General features: G+C 52.2%; 2 protein-coding genes across 4 annotated transcripts in view; both read right to left on the reverse strand.

Annotated features, from left to right (window-relative positions):
- The window catches only part of TBCD (tubulin folding cofactor D), a 142,485-nt gene extending 140,617 nt beyond the window's left edge, over window positions 1-1,868 (reverse strand). For 2 of the 3 annotated variants that reach the window (XR_011246826.1, XM_069541844.1), the window contains exons 1-2: window positions 1,518-1,868; window positions 289-339 (exon numbers count right to left, since the gene is read on the reverse strand). Coding sequence is in view for 2 of the 3 variants with exons in the window: in XM_069541844.1 (XP_069397945.1) it covers window positions 289-339; window positions 1,518-1,725 (259 nt within the window). In the remaining variant the exon portion in view is untranslated. The remainder of the gene's footprint in view (window positions 1-288; window positions 340-1,517) is intronic. The other variant, XM_069541845.1, reaches the window with a different exon arrangement.
- Window positions 1,869-2,744: 876 nt separating this feature from the next.
- On the reverse strand, window positions 2,745-12,268 carry FN3K (fructosamine 3 kinase). The gene is made up of 7 exons (XM_069541871.1): window positions 12,116-12,268; window positions 11,483-11,926; window positions 9,126-9,277; window positions 8,014-8,105; window positions 7,453-7,535; window positions 4,048-4,170; window positions 2,745-3,188 (listed from the first exon to the last, which is right to left on the reverse strand). The coding sequence occupies exons 2-7, from the start codon at window positions 11,621-11,623 to the stop codon at window positions 2,850-2,852; spliced, it is 930 nt and encodes a 309-aa protein (XP_069397972.1). The 5' UTR covers window positions 11,624-11,926; window positions 12,116-12,268; the 3' UTR covers window positions 2,745-2,849.
- Window positions 12,269-16,168: the final 3,900 nt, after the last annotated feature.

The raw sequence follows: 16,168 nt of genomic DNA on the forward strand, positions 1-16,168 counted from the left end.
AGCTGGGATATAAATCCAGGCAGTCCAGCCCCAGGGCTGGTGACCCTAACCACCACCCCGTGTTTCCCTCAACGTAAGTTACTATCACTACCTTCCTCCTTCCCAAGTTCACTTCCAGGAGGAGGTGTTACTACTGTTGGCCCCACTAACAAGAACAGCCTGGGCAGTTTATCCTGATAGTCTCAGCTGGTGTGCAGGCACGTGCGTGCGCATGCACACACACACACACACGTTCCAAGGCCTTTATGATTATCTGTAAATGATCAAAACCTCAGCTTCTGTTCTTACCTAGGTGTGGGTCCAACAGGTGAGGCTGCTCCTGATATTTGTCCATTATTACTAAAAAGAAAAACGTGAGACTTAACATGAACCCTGGAAACCCTTGAGTTTTCCCATGCGGACTTCCCAGGCAGCTCCCAAGAGCACAGGCCAGCTGGAGTGAGCCCCCCAGCCACGCGTCTCCTCAGGGCCACACTACCCCAGCCTCTGCTCTCTGTGTGCTCAATCCACCTTCCTCTCAGATCCTCACTTCTTCCTTCCTTCACTGCCTGCTGAGAGCCAAGCTGAGTTCTCCCCTTCATTAGGACAAACACCTTCCATGCTCCCTCTGCCACACACATCAAGCCATGTGCCCTTCTAACCCCCTCATACTATGGCTTTCTTTATCCCAGGCAGCCTGGTTTCTACTCCTACCAGCAGCTAGAACCGTTCCCATCAGATCCCACGCCCACCTGGCCTATGGCAGTTCTCACGAGCCACACACCTCCACGTCTGACCACTTCCCATGAAAGGGAAAGCCGGCTTTCATTGCTCCCTGGATTTTCACCTCACCCTCAGGACAGTTCTGTGCCCGAGGTATTTTCAGTGCTAACCCAAGCAGACAGCCAGAGAAACGGGCACAATCAAGCAACTAGCCCAAGTGGCAGAGCAGGATTCGAACCCAAGGAGGAGTTGCTCAAGTGAGTGCCCTTCCTGAAGTTAAGAACTGTTATCACAAGTCCACCAAGGCAAAATCATGTAGAAATTTCTATAGCTACAAAGGTCCCCAAGGACGGTTTTACTGAATCACAAAACCCTACATAGTTATCTAACCACGGGATCTTAAGGAATCGTTTGTAAGTTATCCGTTATAGACAACGGCAAGGGTCTGACTAAGCATCTTGCGCTGCCCGGAGCAGCGCTACCGCACTGGGCTGCATGCATGGTCTTGGCAGAGCCACGGGCGCTGAGGAGAAGGCTCTGGGTGGGGGCCCCCGCCCGTTCCTGCCTGTTGGGCCTCTCCTGCACCCACTGCCCCGTTCACACAGCTGTCTTGGAGCAAGTGCGCTTTGCGGTGGTCCCAGGACAGGGTGGGGACAAGGACTGGGAAATGACCCACCCAGGGGAGCTCCACCATCCCTCCTCGTGACGGTGGAGGCCCACTGCCCTCCCTCTCTTAGGCACGCCCGTGTCTGGGGCCGCAGGAAAGGAGACTTGCACACCCTGCACGGTGTTCCCCTCCTCCGACCCGTGCGCACCCCGAAATCGCTCCAGGGCGCCCTCCCGGGCCGAGCGGTCAGCTAGCACCGCCGGCAGGCGGCCGAGCAGCTCCCGCGTCTCCGCGCTCTCGCCGAATGACTCGAGGGCGGCGCCGCAGGCCAGAGCCGCGTCCTCCGCGGCATCCTCCACCGGGTCCTCCGCAGGGTCCTCCGCGGCGCCCGCGGCCGGCTCCTCGCTCAGGGCCATCTTCGGCAGCCGGACTACGCCCTCGCGCGAGGTGCGTGCAGTGGGACTCGGGGCGTGGGACACTGGGCACGCGGCGCTGGGCACGGGACGCTCAAGACGCCGGAGGCTGAGAAGGCGGCAATAACGCCAGCCCCGCCCCCAGGAACTCCGACCTTGCACGCCAGCCCCCGCTACGGAACGCGCCGGCCACCAAAAGAGTGCGCGCGGAGGCCGTGGCGAGCCCGGGTGGGGCAGGGCCCAGGGGACAGGGGCGGGGCGGGGGCGGAGCACAAGACTCCGGGCCGGCCGCGCCTCCTTCCCCGCGCATGCGCGCTGTTTCCCGGTGACCGCGGACAGGTGTCGGGAATTTTTCTACAATACAAAGCAGCCCACAGGTGCGCAGGCAGCAGTGGAAGATAGGTACTTAACAGAGAAGGGTTGACGGGGCGCTCGTAACGCCCCGAAATAATTGGTGATGTGGGCGACTTGGTCTTCAGAGACCCACACTTGGGTGGCTGCGGGGCCAGCAGCCCCGCCCCTCCACGGTGACACCCCGCTCACCCTGGACACCCCGTGCACCTACCAGGGCACACCCGCTACCCAAGACTGCCGCCCGCCCCCCTCTTGTCGACCAAAACTACCAACTGCAAAATGGAGCACGGGAGAGGGGCAGTGGCTCCAGCACTTGAAGGGTAAGGGGGCTTTCTCCCACCCGGCCACCTCAGTAAGGGTGGACTTGAACACAGCCTCAGAGCCACTGCTCAAGAGCTGGGCCCATTCCATGGTCCCCAACTCTACCTAAGCCAGAAACAGGAGCCCTGAGTCCACGGCGGGGACTGTGACACCAACTTCTACCGAACCAAACCCCAGATCTGTGTGAATTTCTATACAATTGTCATGAAAGTATCCAAACTCCATGTTCCCCCTAGATTGGACTAGGTGATGAGCCTGGCAGAGAACTTGCAGGTGGTCTGGGCCCCCAGTAAACTAACCCAGCTGCATGGAGGACAGAAATGCAGGTGAAACTAAGACACACACAGTTCCATCCCTGACACCCCCATGGGCTTTATTTGTCCCTGAAACTGCCTTGGTGCAGCCACCCTGGTCCCTTGGCAAGCAGCTGGGCAGGGAACACAGGCAGGCTGCTATTTGAGAAGCTTCCTCATGGTGCCCAGGGATGGGCTCCTGTACTGCCTACCGAAGTGGTTCCAGTGGTTCAGGTAGTTAAAGAGCTGATAGAGCAGCAGCCGCCTGTCAAACCCTGGAGCCTTGGGGACCTTCTGGTGGTAGGCGGTGAAGAAGGGCCTGGGAAACCCCCCGAACATCAAGGCAATTGCCAGTTCAAACTCAGAATGGCCATAGAAGGAGGCTGGGTCATAAATAATGGGCCCGCTGTCATCCTCTGCCACATTTCCCGACCATAGATCCCCGTGAAGAAGGGCAGGGACAATCTCCAGGCCACAAAACAAATCCGGAATCTTCACCTAAGAAAATAATTATGGTACATAGAGTTATCACAGGCCTGGGAGCCACAGTCTCCTCATCCAATACTTGGAAATAAGGTAAAGAGGACCTTGTGTTTACTCAGGGTCCAACCACCACTGCCTACTAAGCCCAGAGATAAAGATCCTCTGACTCCAGGGGAATGTAATTTTGTCTTGGTATTTACTGTTAATTTAGGTCTAAAAGCTCTGCAACATTAGTGATTGTCATAGTAGAGAACCTCGGAGGTTATGGTTTTACCATTGTGTAGAATATGAATCTGAGTGAAGTTTTTTTGTATGTAACTTAGCAAACTGTCTCTGCTATTCTTTTATTTCATAGCACATACATATCTGCACCTCTTTTGTAGCCTGATTATTTCAGTAAGGAGTTCAATAAAATTTCTTTTATGCGTGCTCATGAGGGACTGATATGCGAGTTCTGTTTTTAACATCTTGAGAGTTCTGTTTTGAAGCCAGTCACTCTGGGGCACCTGCTGTTCACACCTGCTCTAAAAGGTAAGACATTTGTGCCTTGGTGGAAAGAACAGCATAAGAGTAGGCAAGAAAGTAGTAGTAAGTGCCACCAATCACAAGTCAAACACCTACATTTCACGTGAGCAAAGTTTGAGGTTAAGTATCTGATGACCCAGGAAGTGAGAGGTGCTCTCAGGGGCCACCCCCTTCTCAGTTTCTGCATCGAACCAATAGTCAGGACACTTATGTGTCCATGATTTGCCCAGCCCTGCTCCAGGTTCAGCGGTCCCCTCTCTGGCTCTGTTCTAGCAGAGGGCCCCACACAAATGTGTGGAAGGCTCGTAAGAGGACAGCCCTTCTCCCAGAGGATAACTGCTGTGCCCACCTGTAGCTGTGACCAGAGTTCTCGTGCCTCTCGGTCAGCATAATCCTTCTCAATGAGGTCCAGCTGTGCTTGGAGCCGGTGCCGGGTGAAGAAGGTTGGCCAGTCGTCCTGCCACTCGTTGACCTGAGTGACAAGGGAAAGTAAGGGGCTGGTGCTGCAGCTGGTGGTCACAGGACAGAGTTATGCGTGGAAACTGCCTAAACCCTAGAGCAAACACTAAAAGAGCACAGCAAATGTTATCATTGGCCAACAGGGGAGACAAGATGAAAGCATTAAAAAAGGGTTAATTCAGAAGAGCGTAAAGGGGGAACAAAGAACAGATAAGACAAATTAAAAAAAAGAATGACAAGACGACAGATCCAAACCTAACCATATCAATAACTACATTAAACATGAATGGTCTATGTGAATGTGAACGTGAAGTCGCTCAGTCGTGTCTGACTTTTTGTGACCCCGTGGACTGTAGCCCCCCAGGCTCCTGCGTCCATGGGATTCTCCAGGCAAGAATACTGGAGTGGGTTGCCATTTCCTTCTCCAGGGGATCTTCCCAACCCAGGGATCGAACCCAGGTCTCCCCAGTTAAATGACAGATCAACAGGTTGAAAAAATAAAGCAAGACCCAGTTATAAGCTGTGAATAAGATATGCACTTTATACATAAAAACAGAAACAGGTTAAAAGGATAGAAAAGATAAATTGTGCTAAAAGAAAGCTGGAGTGGCTATATTAATATCAAAGTAGATTTCAGAGCAAAGACACTGACTATAAAGTCATTTCACAATGGAAAGAGAGTCAACTAATGAGGAAGATACAATAATCCTAAACATTTATGTCCCTAATATACAGCAAATAAGCACCTGAATAGATGCTCCACATCCTTAGTCATTAGAGAAAATAGAACTTCACTGAGATACCACTTCACAATCACTAGGATGGCTACAATTATAGACAAAGGAAATACCAAGTGTCTGAGGGTGCAGAGGGCCTGGAACTCTCTACACTAGGGGTGCGAATGTAAAATGATAGAACCACTTTGGAATATATTTTGACAGTTTCGTAAAAAGTTAAATATGGGGCTTCTCTGGTGGCTCCGTGGTAAAAATAAATAAATAAATAAATCCAGCAGCCAGTGCAGGAGACATGGGTTTGATCCCTGATCCAGGAAGGTCCCACATGCTGCGGAACAACTAAGCCCAGTGGGCCAGCACACTGCAACTAGAGTAGCCCCTACAGCAATGAAGACCCAGCACAGCTCAAAACAAGAGATAAATGTTTTTAAAAAGCAAAATATGAACCTACATATGACCTAGTTATTGGCTCCTAGGTATTCACCCAAAATGTGTCCACACAAATTCTTGTACACAAAAGTGCATAGCAGCTTTATTTGTAAAAGCAAAACTTGGAAACAACTCAGATATCCATCAACCAGTGAATGGATAAACAGACTGTTGTTTATTGTACAATGGAATGGACTTTTGACATGTGTAACAACATGGATGACTACTGAAATGACTGTGCTGAGTAAAAGAAGCCAGCGTACTTCATGTGATTTCATTTACATTAAATTATGCAAAATGCAAACCAGTCTATGGTGACAGAAAACAGATCAGTGGTTGCCAGGGCAGGAAAGGGCAGGAGGAAGACATTACAAAAGGGCACTGGGACAATTTGGGGATGACACTTTTTGACACACTGACCTGACTGTGGTTAGTGGTTCACAGGTGTGTACACATGTCCAAACTTACCAATCTGTACACTTTAAATAAGCGCAGTTTATTTTATATCAGCTATATACCTTAATAGAGTTTTTTTAAGATGCAAAGCTTATTTTATACAAAGGGTTACTTAATGAAATTCCTTAAGGGAAGAACTTTCCAGACAACATGCGCCCCCGGTCAGCATCCTGGGCTAAGGGTTGTGGTCACTGAACCCCTGGGTTCATCCCCTTTGCTAGGTGCGCCTCAAGAGAAAACGGGAGTTCCCCTCCCCAAATGTCCTAAGGTATGGGGATGGCATGCCCTCCTGCCCCATCTCCTGCCTAGGCCCATCATGTCCCAGCCTTGGTCTTCCTCCTAGATGACCAGGTCATAAAAGACACAGACTGTGTTTGGAGCTGGAGACCGGCATGGCTAGCCCTCCCCCTGGACAGAGGGGCCATGATCCCCTCACCCACAGAAAGATACGAACTTCCCCTGTGCTACCAAGGCAGGGCCACCTGGGTTCATGGCTGGTGGGAGGACCCAGGCTTCACCTGGACAGAGGACCAGCATGTGTGGTGGTCAGGGTCTGTGCTCTGAAGTCAGAGGGGCCAAACGCTGGCCCCTCTACTTACCAGCTGCACGACGAGACACCGCCTGGCTTCTCTCCACACATCGTTTTCCCCATCTATAAAATGAGTCAGTAAAAACCTGCCTCCTGAGGTTGCTATGGAAACTAGGGAGCTGAGTTGGACATGGCAGCAAAGAAACTGAGTCAGTACTCTAACAAAGCCAGTGGTCCCAAGGGGGCTCAGCTCAGGGTACCATCATTCAGGGTTGCCCCATCAGTCGTCCCAAGGAGTAGGAAGCTTCCTGAAACTTCAGGCTGGACCCTCCAGGCTGTGTCCATCGGATGCTACGTCCTATACCATCTTGTCACCGCACAAGGAGGTGGACCAGGGGTCCTTCCAGGTCTCCCACCCCTTCCTAGCCAGGCTGTAACTAACCTAAGTTGGTTCATTGATCCTAGACTCTGATGGGCATGCTCAGTGGCTGCCTGTGTCCCTAACAGGCCAGCTTCATCCTCACCAGCTTCACACATTGGGGTTCTGTGTACAAGTTCATTCCTCAGTTCTTGAAAAATCAATGTATGAGGTCAAACGAGCCTTTGTAGACTTGCATTCTTAAACTCAACATCTGAAGCAGGACAAGCCACATTTGGACACACTGGCCTGGAACCAGTGTTGTGCTGGTCACTAGCCCCAGATGGCTATGTAACCCCCGGGGGAGCTGGCTTCAGCAGAGATTCATAGGGTCTTAGTAATCCTGGTAAACCACGGGGTACAGTTCTAGGTACCCCAGATCTGAGGGCTGGCCCTTGACTGAGATCCCCAAATCTGCCTCTAGCTTCATAAGGGTTTTGCTCCTAGTGACTCTGCCTGGGAAAACAGCCCTCTGTCCACAGCGTTTGCACCTGCTGTTTCCCCTACTTGGAATGCTCTTCCACCTGCCCCACAGCTCCTTGCCTCCTCTGAGCTCAGCACAGTGAACCTCAACATCAACTCTTCCAGCTCACACTCTGCTTTCAGGAATCAGGTAGTCAGACTTCCTGATGCCCAGGGAACTGGAACTCTGTTATGCACAAGGGGTGGAACGAGCAGCACTGGAGCACCAGGAGCTAAGCAGGCGGACCCTCGCCAGGCACTCACCTGCGGGATGAAGCCGCAGCAGGTCACTGTGTGGAAGCCGAACTTGGCCACATACCGGGGCCCGGTACCCTCAGCCCTCTGGCCTGTTAATAGAAAGAGCTGCTCATCTTTCTCTTAATGTCAGACCTCAGCAGAGCATCAGGACCACACTGCTAGGATATGGGTGGCTGAGGATGTACTCCAAGAACATCGTGGAGGCACACCACCTGCCACATCTTCCCAGGTCCCTGAGCCCCACAACAATCCAGCCTTGGGACCCAAGCCTGCCCAGTTTCCAGGGATGCGATACCAGCTAAGGTCACCATGGGATGACGTGGTCCACACACAGACCAGCCAGAACATGCCTGTCTCTAGCACACTGTACAACAGGACTGAGTATAAAGGGGTCATGAGCCAATTCTACTAACTTATCATCAAAACTTTTTTAACAACCTCATTTTTCACACTGTAGTCTATGAGCAGGTGGCATGAAACCCAACCCATTATTAAAATGTCCCCCCAAGCACCTACCCAGGGTAGACGCACCCAGGTCAAGGGTTCACAACAGCATTCTGAACGTACCCACTCTGTTCTCCTCCTCCCTCAGCTTCTCCCCGAGCTTCTGGTTGTAAAGGTGCAAATCTGCCATCTGGTCTCCAAGTTTTGAGGCCTGACTGAGGATAGAAGAAAATGCAGCCAATTGAAATCAGAAACAACAACCAGGGAACATGTTCCGTTTTGAGAAATGTTTTAAATACCTTAAAAACAACTCTCTGTTCTTTAAAAAGTGAAAAGTGAACTGTAGGCAATAATCTTCTCCAAAACATCAAAATAGTGTAAAATCACCCAAGAAGGGTAGGCTTCTCTTGAAGCCTATGGAAATACCAGGAATAAAGGATCAAACACTGAAAAAAGAAAAAAAAAAAAAAAAGAAGGTCCCAATTTTTGTAAAAACAAATATAAATCACAAAAAGAAAACAATAATCACACATCATAGCTGTGACTGCTCCCTGCCGCTGGGATGCCATGTGCCTCTAGTCTTCTTTTCAAGAGTTTGCCTCTTCCACCATTTTTTAAACAATAGACATACATAACTTTGGAGCTCCCCAGGTGGCGCTAGTGGTAAAGAACCCGCCTGCCAGTGCGGGAGACATAAGAGACTCAGGTGCCATCCCTGGGTGGGGAAGATCCCCTGGAGGAGGGCATGGCAACCCACTCCAGTATTCTTGCCTGGAGAATCCCATGGACAGAGGAGCTTGGCAGGCTATGTAGTCCACAGGGTCGCACAGAGTCAGACATGACTGAAGCGACTTAGCATGGCATAACTTTAATAATTAGATTTTAGATAATTACTAGATCAGACCTCACTGCCCATACTGAACAGGCACTGGTATTCACTAAAAACAGAGTAACAGATGGTTCAAACGTGCTTATTTGGTGTAGCTTTGTGAAGCCAAACTAGCCTCAGACTGGCCCTGCGTGGAAAGCAAGAGCTCCTGTCTCCAACAGGGAGGCAGGTGTGGCTCTTGGCCCTGCCTCTGCTCCTGCACTGAGTGATGTGGGCAGCTCAGCAAGAGGCTGTTCCCTCCGCCTCTCATCTCCCTCTCTCTGTCCCTCGGTCCCCCTCCCTCTGTCTCTCTCTCTCAAATACACACACACACTACACACACGCACACTCTCTGTCTGTCTCTCACCTGCTCAGGCCCCTCATCTTCAGATGCTCCATCACAAAGGCAGCCCCACCTCCAGGCAAGTCAATCACCTTGATGGGCTGAGGCACCCGCACCAGGCCAGTGCTCCGAAGAGCCTCCAGGCTCGCCATCTCCCCCTCAAACATCTGCCGGGCCTGCGTCCAGAACATGGCTGTGAGCTCCGAAGCCAACAGTGGCTCTGCAGCCAGGCTGAAGCCAGGAATCACAAGTGCCCAGGACCTCCAGATGCCGAAAACTGACTGGGGAGCAAGGCATCAGCCCTGCAGAGAGCAGGATGCAGGTGGCCCCCTTCGGATAAGACAGGGCTACAAAGATGAGGTGGTGCAGGGAGCTTGGGGTGGACAGGATGCTGATGTCTGCAGCAAGCGCCTGCCCTGAAAGGGGAGGAAGCACAGGCCGTGGTGGGGGGGCGGGGTGCTGGGGGTGCTGGGAGCACCATGGAGATACCGTGGGGCCTGTTGGGGTACTGGGAGTATCATGGGAATACTGGGAGGTGCTGGGAGGCCATGGGGGTCGTGGTAGACCATGGGGGTGCTGGGGTGCCACAGGGTGCCACGGGGTACTGGTGGGGCAACTTGGAGTGCAGGTTAGTGGAGGATCCAGGGTAGGGCCTGGATCCCCTTCCAGGCTACCTGCCCCCACAATATCTGGGGCACTTACAGCAAATGAGGGGCAGCATGGGGATGTGACTGGGGCACACACTTGGGGCAGGGGAAGCCAGGGGCTGGGGGGGATCAGCTGGGCCTGGACTTGGGTCCAGGGCCAGTCCCCAGAGGCAAGCACCCAGCAGGGCCTGGGGACTTGGAAGGAGACATCCACCCCACCCAGGAAGAAGACAGTCATGCCCCAGGGAAGCAGAACAGCCTTCACCGGGACCCAGGGGTCTTCCTACTTCTAAAACATTTTGTACAAATATCCCAATTTTAAATTAGGTGAACTCTCACTTCAGGTACACTACACCTGGGTTAAAAATGTGTTTGTTATAATATGATTTGTGACTATCTCTGGCTATAGAATTAACCCTCGTGAACAAGACCAAAACATCTATGTCCACATAAGGAAAGAATTTCATCTTTTAATTCAAGTACCTGAAGGGAGAACCTGCAAGACGTCCTAACTGCCAATCCACACCTAGAATCATGGAGTAGGGTGTCCAGCGACCCTCAGTCATGCTCCAGGGTGAGCTCCTAAACACAGAGGGGCAGCACACACCTGGGCTTCAGCTTGCCTACGTCCTGAGGGCTTCACCTGTCCCCTGTTCTCGTGTATTGATTGAGCACCTACCGTGTGCCAGCACTGAAGGTTTCAAGGGTGAATAGTGGGATCCCAGCCTGGAAGAGCTTTTAGGAGCCAGCTGTGAAGGTTCTAGGGCCAGTGTGAACCTTGAACCCACTAACGCTTCCCGGTAGGTGGCACTGAATTATTTGGGTTCTGAAACCAGACTCGAACAGTTCCCAGCGCCAATGGAGCAGGGAACAGACCAACACCAACCCACTGGCCATCCTGGACAGTGCTGCAGGGAGACTAGAGGGATCATCCTGGGATTTCCTCCCTTCCACTGCCAGCCCCTCCACCCACTGCTGCATCTCAAAGGGGCTTGGCCCTTGGGGCCTCCCTGGAGTCCCCCACCAGAGTTAAGGGAATGCCATCCTTGGCATCCTCGGCACTTTCTGTAGGTGCACACACAGAAAGTCAGCCATACTGACTTTCTCCACCTGTGAATATATCTATGGAAATATACATGGATAGTATATGTAACAGCAATATTTTAGGATGGCAATGGAAATCAGGTCCAAACACAAGCAAGGCCTGTGAGTAGAAGAGCAGGGACCTGGCCCTCAAGGTCGGGCAAGGGTCCCTCCTGCCTCTTTCCATCTGCCCAGGAGGACCCAGCCGCTAAGGGGAATGCAGACTAGAGCTGGGCCCCAGGGGAGTGGCAGAAGCAGCTCAGGACCCCTAGCCTCACCTCCGTGTTTGATGGGTAGGGAAATTAAAACAGACACGTAAAACGCCTGTGCATCCAGGCAAAAGGGAGTAAATTAACCCCGCAGCAGAGAGAACCGTGGAATCCTGCAGAAAACACTTGAGCCCTCCTCCCCCAGCTGGTGCTAGCCCTGCAAGTCCGCAAGCTGACCCCGCGGCTATGACGCCAGGGTTGGCCCAGAACCAGACCACAGCGCCCCCTTCCCCTGCGCCCCGGGTCCCCTCGCCCCGCTCCTCCCCTCTCCCACTTCCCCCAGCCCTCCCCTCCCCGCAGCCCCTTCTGCTTCCAGCTCCGGAGGCGGACCCAGGCCGTGGGGGAGGAGTGGGGTGGGATGGGATGGGTGAGGGGCACGCACCAGCGTCCTGTGGCTGATCTTGACAAACACGGGGCCGGCATCTGTGTCGTAGGCGCGCCCCTCGCTGATGCAGCCGGCCCCGGGGCTCCCGAAGGCGCGCAGGGTCGTGGTACGCAGCTCGGCGCGCAGCAGCTGCTCCATGGAGGCGGAGGAGGGTGGGTGGCAAAATGAGGGACGGAGGACACGGAGACACAGGGGCCGGGGACCGCGCAGAAAGCGGGCCCGAGCTTAGCTCACCAATGACGCTGCCGAGGCAAATGTCCGCCGCAGGGGAGGCTCACGCTCTGCGCGGCCTGCGGGCTCCCAGCGGCTCACAGCGCCCCAGTGTCCTGCCTCCGGGTCCGCCTCCGGCGGGGAGGGGTGAGGTGTGAGGGCAGGGTGCTGTCAGGCCGGGCAAGCGTTCCTTGTCTCGCACCGGAGGGCCAAGCGGGGTTGTCCTAAGCCCTAGGGGAGAAGGGCGGGGCTCTCTGAAAGGGGACAAACTTGGCGGCGGTGCTCTCCCCTGTGTCTACAGTTCTTGCGCCTGGACCTGCTGGGGATTTGCCCAGGGCTCTGTCGGGCCTGACCTCCCCGCACTGAGGTTCCCTGAACCCTGCCGGGGCCTTGGCCCAGGCTCCTCCCACCCAGCCATACCCAGGACAGTCCAGGGGAGATTGCAGGTCCCTGGGATGAAGGTCAGAGGCCTAGCTAGGTCTCACAGGCTCTGTAGAAGGCTGGGGGTCTCCACCATGTCATGCAGGCCCCAGGCATGCCTAGTGACACCAGTTGCTGGCACTGGGCTTTCTCATCAGGGCACCTGGTGTCCATGAGAGATAGAGTGTGTCCTTGTGGTTCTGATACCCCACCAGAACCACAGGCAACTGACCCCACCCTGAGTGGGACTCCTGATTACAGACGCCAGCTGCCCTGGGAAGGGAGCTTCAAAACACACATGTGCCCTGCGCACACAGGCACGCATAAACGCATACACGTGCCCTTGCACACACAGGCCCAAGAGCAGGTGGGCAGGAGATTGTGTGGCATCTGCAGGAAGGGCCTGACTTCCCCCTTGGCAGTCTCCCTCCTCCCAGCTCTTCCTCTCATCCTGGTTAAGTCCAATCTCCTATTGCATCTTGAGAAGGAACCTGACAGTAGAGCTGAGCTCTGGCACTTCTGCAGATGTCTTTATTCTTGATGACCAGTCCCGCTGGGTATGGAATTCTGGGCTATTCTTGCATCACTGAGATGGCTCTGCAACCTCACTTTCCAGCTCTTGTGCCGTTAAGAAGCTGGAAGCCGTTTGGATTCTTATTCTCTGTGTGGACATTGTTCTGTCTCTCTGGAGGTCCTTCGGTCCTCTATCACCAGTACCTGACAATTCCTCAGGGAGGTGGCCAGGGTGAGTCTCCTCTGGGCAGGGCAGGTGAGCCCTTTCAGGATGGAAACTTAGGTCCTATACCCCTACAAGGTTGCCTTCAGCTTTTTCTGTTCTCTTTATGATTTCCATGGTTTTCTCTGTTCTTTTGGATTTCCAAATCTTTGGTCTAAACCCAGTCCCAAAGTTGCTGGGGTCAAGTGGCTGCGAGCTCTGCCCTCAAACCCCCTCCTGTCCCCTTTCGGGGGAGACGCTGGACTTGACTGAGCCCCATTCTGGGCCATGGCCAGTTTGCCCAACCAGGGTCTGAGCATGCCAGGTGGCAGCCAGGCAGGGGCACACCATCTTACTGGTCCCCAACCCAGGCACTGGGGGTACCCCCCAGGCCTCCCAGCTCCCATCTGAGCAGCCCGGGCCTGAAAGCAGACGCCTCAGCACGAAGACAGGTGTTGAGGAGACCACTCTGACACTGCAAACCAGCCCACCCTCCTTCCACACCTCTGGTTTATGGTCAGAAAACCAACTGGGAGACGTGAGTCAGGCACATCCGAGCAGCCCCTGCCCCACTGCAGCCAGTCTCCTTGTGCTACTGGTTCCCCGAAAAGCAGAATGATGGCTGCAAAGGCGCAGAAGGCGCCTCCCAGCCCCAGGTGTAGCCCAACCTTAGGGAGCTGCTGCATGAGTCCTCAGGAAAGGTGTCTGGGGGTGTGATCAGGATGGCGGGCCGGGCCAAGATACTGGGGTCACTAGGCAGAGGAATGACTGTCCTGCTCATCCAGACCCTTACCATGGGTACCAAGTCCAACGGCAGTGAGAAGAACGGAGCCCACAACCAGATGTGCCCTGCTACTCCATGTGGCGGAAGGCTTGAGGGAGGTGCGTGATGCTATTTAGAGAAGCGGCACCAAGGAGGCAGCTGACAGCAGGGCCCAAGGGCCATTATAATAGTCCATTCTGAAATCAGGCAGCTGGGACAGGGGTTGGGGTCCTGAGGCCTGGCTGCCAGCAGGGCCAGTGGACGCCGTCTAGGTATCAAGGCTAGATCACCATCCTGGCCTCCAGCGGAAGTGTTCCGGGTTCATGCCCCTCACCCAGACTCTGGGAAAGAGAGGGGAATTCTGATGTCGCTTCAAAATTCAGAGATGGCTGTGATGAGGCGGCTGTCCCATGCCCTCCACAGGTTCCTGCCACTCTGATCCCTGATCACTGTTTCTGAACAACTTCCAGTATGTCCACACACTTGTGCCTAAGAGGAAACCCCAGCCAGGAGACTAGTTCTCACAAAAGGGACTTTTGGAAGCAATTTCACTGCAAGACCAGGAATTCCCTGTCAGCCCAGGGGTTAGGACTCCGTGCTTCCACTGCAGGTGGCAGGTTCGATCCCTGTTCAGGGAACTGAAATCCCACGAGCCGCATGGTGTGGCTGAAAGAAATGTCTACTAGGAGACCATTAGGAGGAAGACCGAGGAAATTGCCCATTCACCCCACTCTGGGAGACAGGCTCTAGACATGCTGAACAGTGCTTACTGGCAAGGTACCCACCAAGGAGTTAATCTCCAATAACCCCTTGGGTATTGCTACCTAGGCCTTTTTTTTTTTTTTAATATTTATTTATATATTTAATTTGACTGTACCAGGTCTTAGTTGCAGCATGGGGGTATCTTTGATTTTCACTGCAGTATTTGGGATCTAGTTCCCTGGCCAGGGATTGAACCCAGGTCCCCTACTTTGGGAACACAGAGTCTTAGCCACTGGACCACCAAGGAAGTCCCTTTACTTTTTAATTTTTTTATATTCTATTGAAATATAGTTGATAATGTTAATTTCTGCTGTACAGTAAAGTGATTCAATTATACATTTATATATTTGTTTCATATTCTTTTCCATCATGGTTTATTATGGGATATTTAGTTTCCTGTGCTATACAATAGGACCTTGTTGTTTACCTATTTTACAGATAGTTGCTTGAATCTGCTAATCCCAAACTCCTAATTTATCCCCTCCTATCCTTTTTCCTCTTTGGTAACCATAAATTTGTTTATGTCTGTTTCACAAGTAAGTTAATTTGTCCTATTTTCAATTTCACATATAAGTGATATCACACAGTATTTTGTCTTTGTCTGATTTACTTGAGTATGATAATCTCTACGTCCATCCATCTTGTTGCAAGGTCATTATTCATTCTTTTTTATGGCTGAGTAGTACTCCATTGTATATAGGGACCACATTTTTATTCATTCATCTGTTGATTGACATTTAGGTTGCTTCCACGTCTTAGCTATTGTAAAGAGTACTGCTATAAATATTGGGGTACATGTATCTTTTCAAATTAGTTTTCACCTTTTCCAGATTTTTGCCCAGGTACGGGACTGCTAGATCACATGGTAATTCTATTTTTAGTTTTCTAAGGAACCTCCATACAGTGCTCCACAGAGACTGCATCAATTTACATTCCTACCAACAGTGTAGGAGGGTTCCTTTTTCTCCACGTTCTCTTTAGCATTTGTTATTTGTAGACTTAATGATGGCCATTCTGTCTGGTGTGAGATGGTACCTCACTGTAGTTTTGATTTGCATTTCTCTAATAATTAGCAACAGCGAGCATCTTTTCATGTGCCTGTTGGCCATCTGTATGTCTTCTTTGGAGATATGTCTACTTGGGTCTTCTGCTGAACCCATTTTAGAAATGAAGGAGTCAAAGTTCAGGTAAAACTTAAAAGTCCCCTCTCAAGCTGGTCTCCTGTCCCCACGCGCAGCTTGGTTTCCATTATACCGGAAGTGGAGGGTCTCCAGGCTTCTAAGACTGTCCACTAGGACAGTTCCTAACTCCTCCAATAGGATGTCATAGACATTTAGTCCTGTGAGATGCAGGTTAAGTGTTTGCTAGATTCACGTCTGTTTGAAGCAAAGTGGCACTTTCTTCTGGAAGTTGGGTGCACTGTTCTCTGGAACAAACTGAACTTCTTTCCAAATGAGCATTTTCCTCCCTGATTTTGGCTGTCATATCCCAGATTCCCTGTGAATCCCAGACAGAATACATCCCACATGAAAGTGAAAGTCACTCAGTCATGTCTGACTCTTTGCAACCCTATGGACTATACATTCCATGAAATTCTCCAGGCCAGAATACTGGGGTGGGTAGCCTTTCCCTTCTCCAGGGGATTTTCCCAACCCAGGGATTGAACCCAGGTCTCCCACACTGCAGGCTCATTCTTTACCAGTTGAGCCACAAGGGAAGCCCAATACATCCCATAACATCATCCTATAACAGAATCCCAACCATTTACAAGTGTTTTTCTGACACCCTGCAGATGTGAGGCTCAAGACAGCAG

This window comes from Ovis canadensis, chromosome 11 (assembly GCF_042477335.2).
Source record: "Ovis canadensis isolate MfBH-ARS-UI-01 breed Bighorn chromosome 11, ARS-UI_OviCan_v2, whole genome shotgun sequence".
NCBI lineage: Eukaryota > Metazoa > Chordata > Mammalia > Artiodactyla > Bovidae > Ovis > Ovis canadensis.

Bases quoted from the DNA above. Each gene is read 5' to 3' on its own strand.
- FN3K (XM_069541871.1), bottom strand. From the start codon at position 11,623: ATGGAGCAGCTGCTGCGCGCCGAGCTGCGTACCACGACCCTGCGCGCC. The intron at 8,106-9,125 runs GTGAGAGACAGA...TTCTATCCTCAG, and splicing joins AAGATGAGGGGCCTGAGCAG to TCAGGCCTCAAAACTTGGAG. The intron at 3,189-4,047 runs GTGGGCACAGCA...TTATTTTCTTAG, and splicing joins AACTCTGGTCACAGCTACAG to GTGAAGATTCCGGATTTGTT.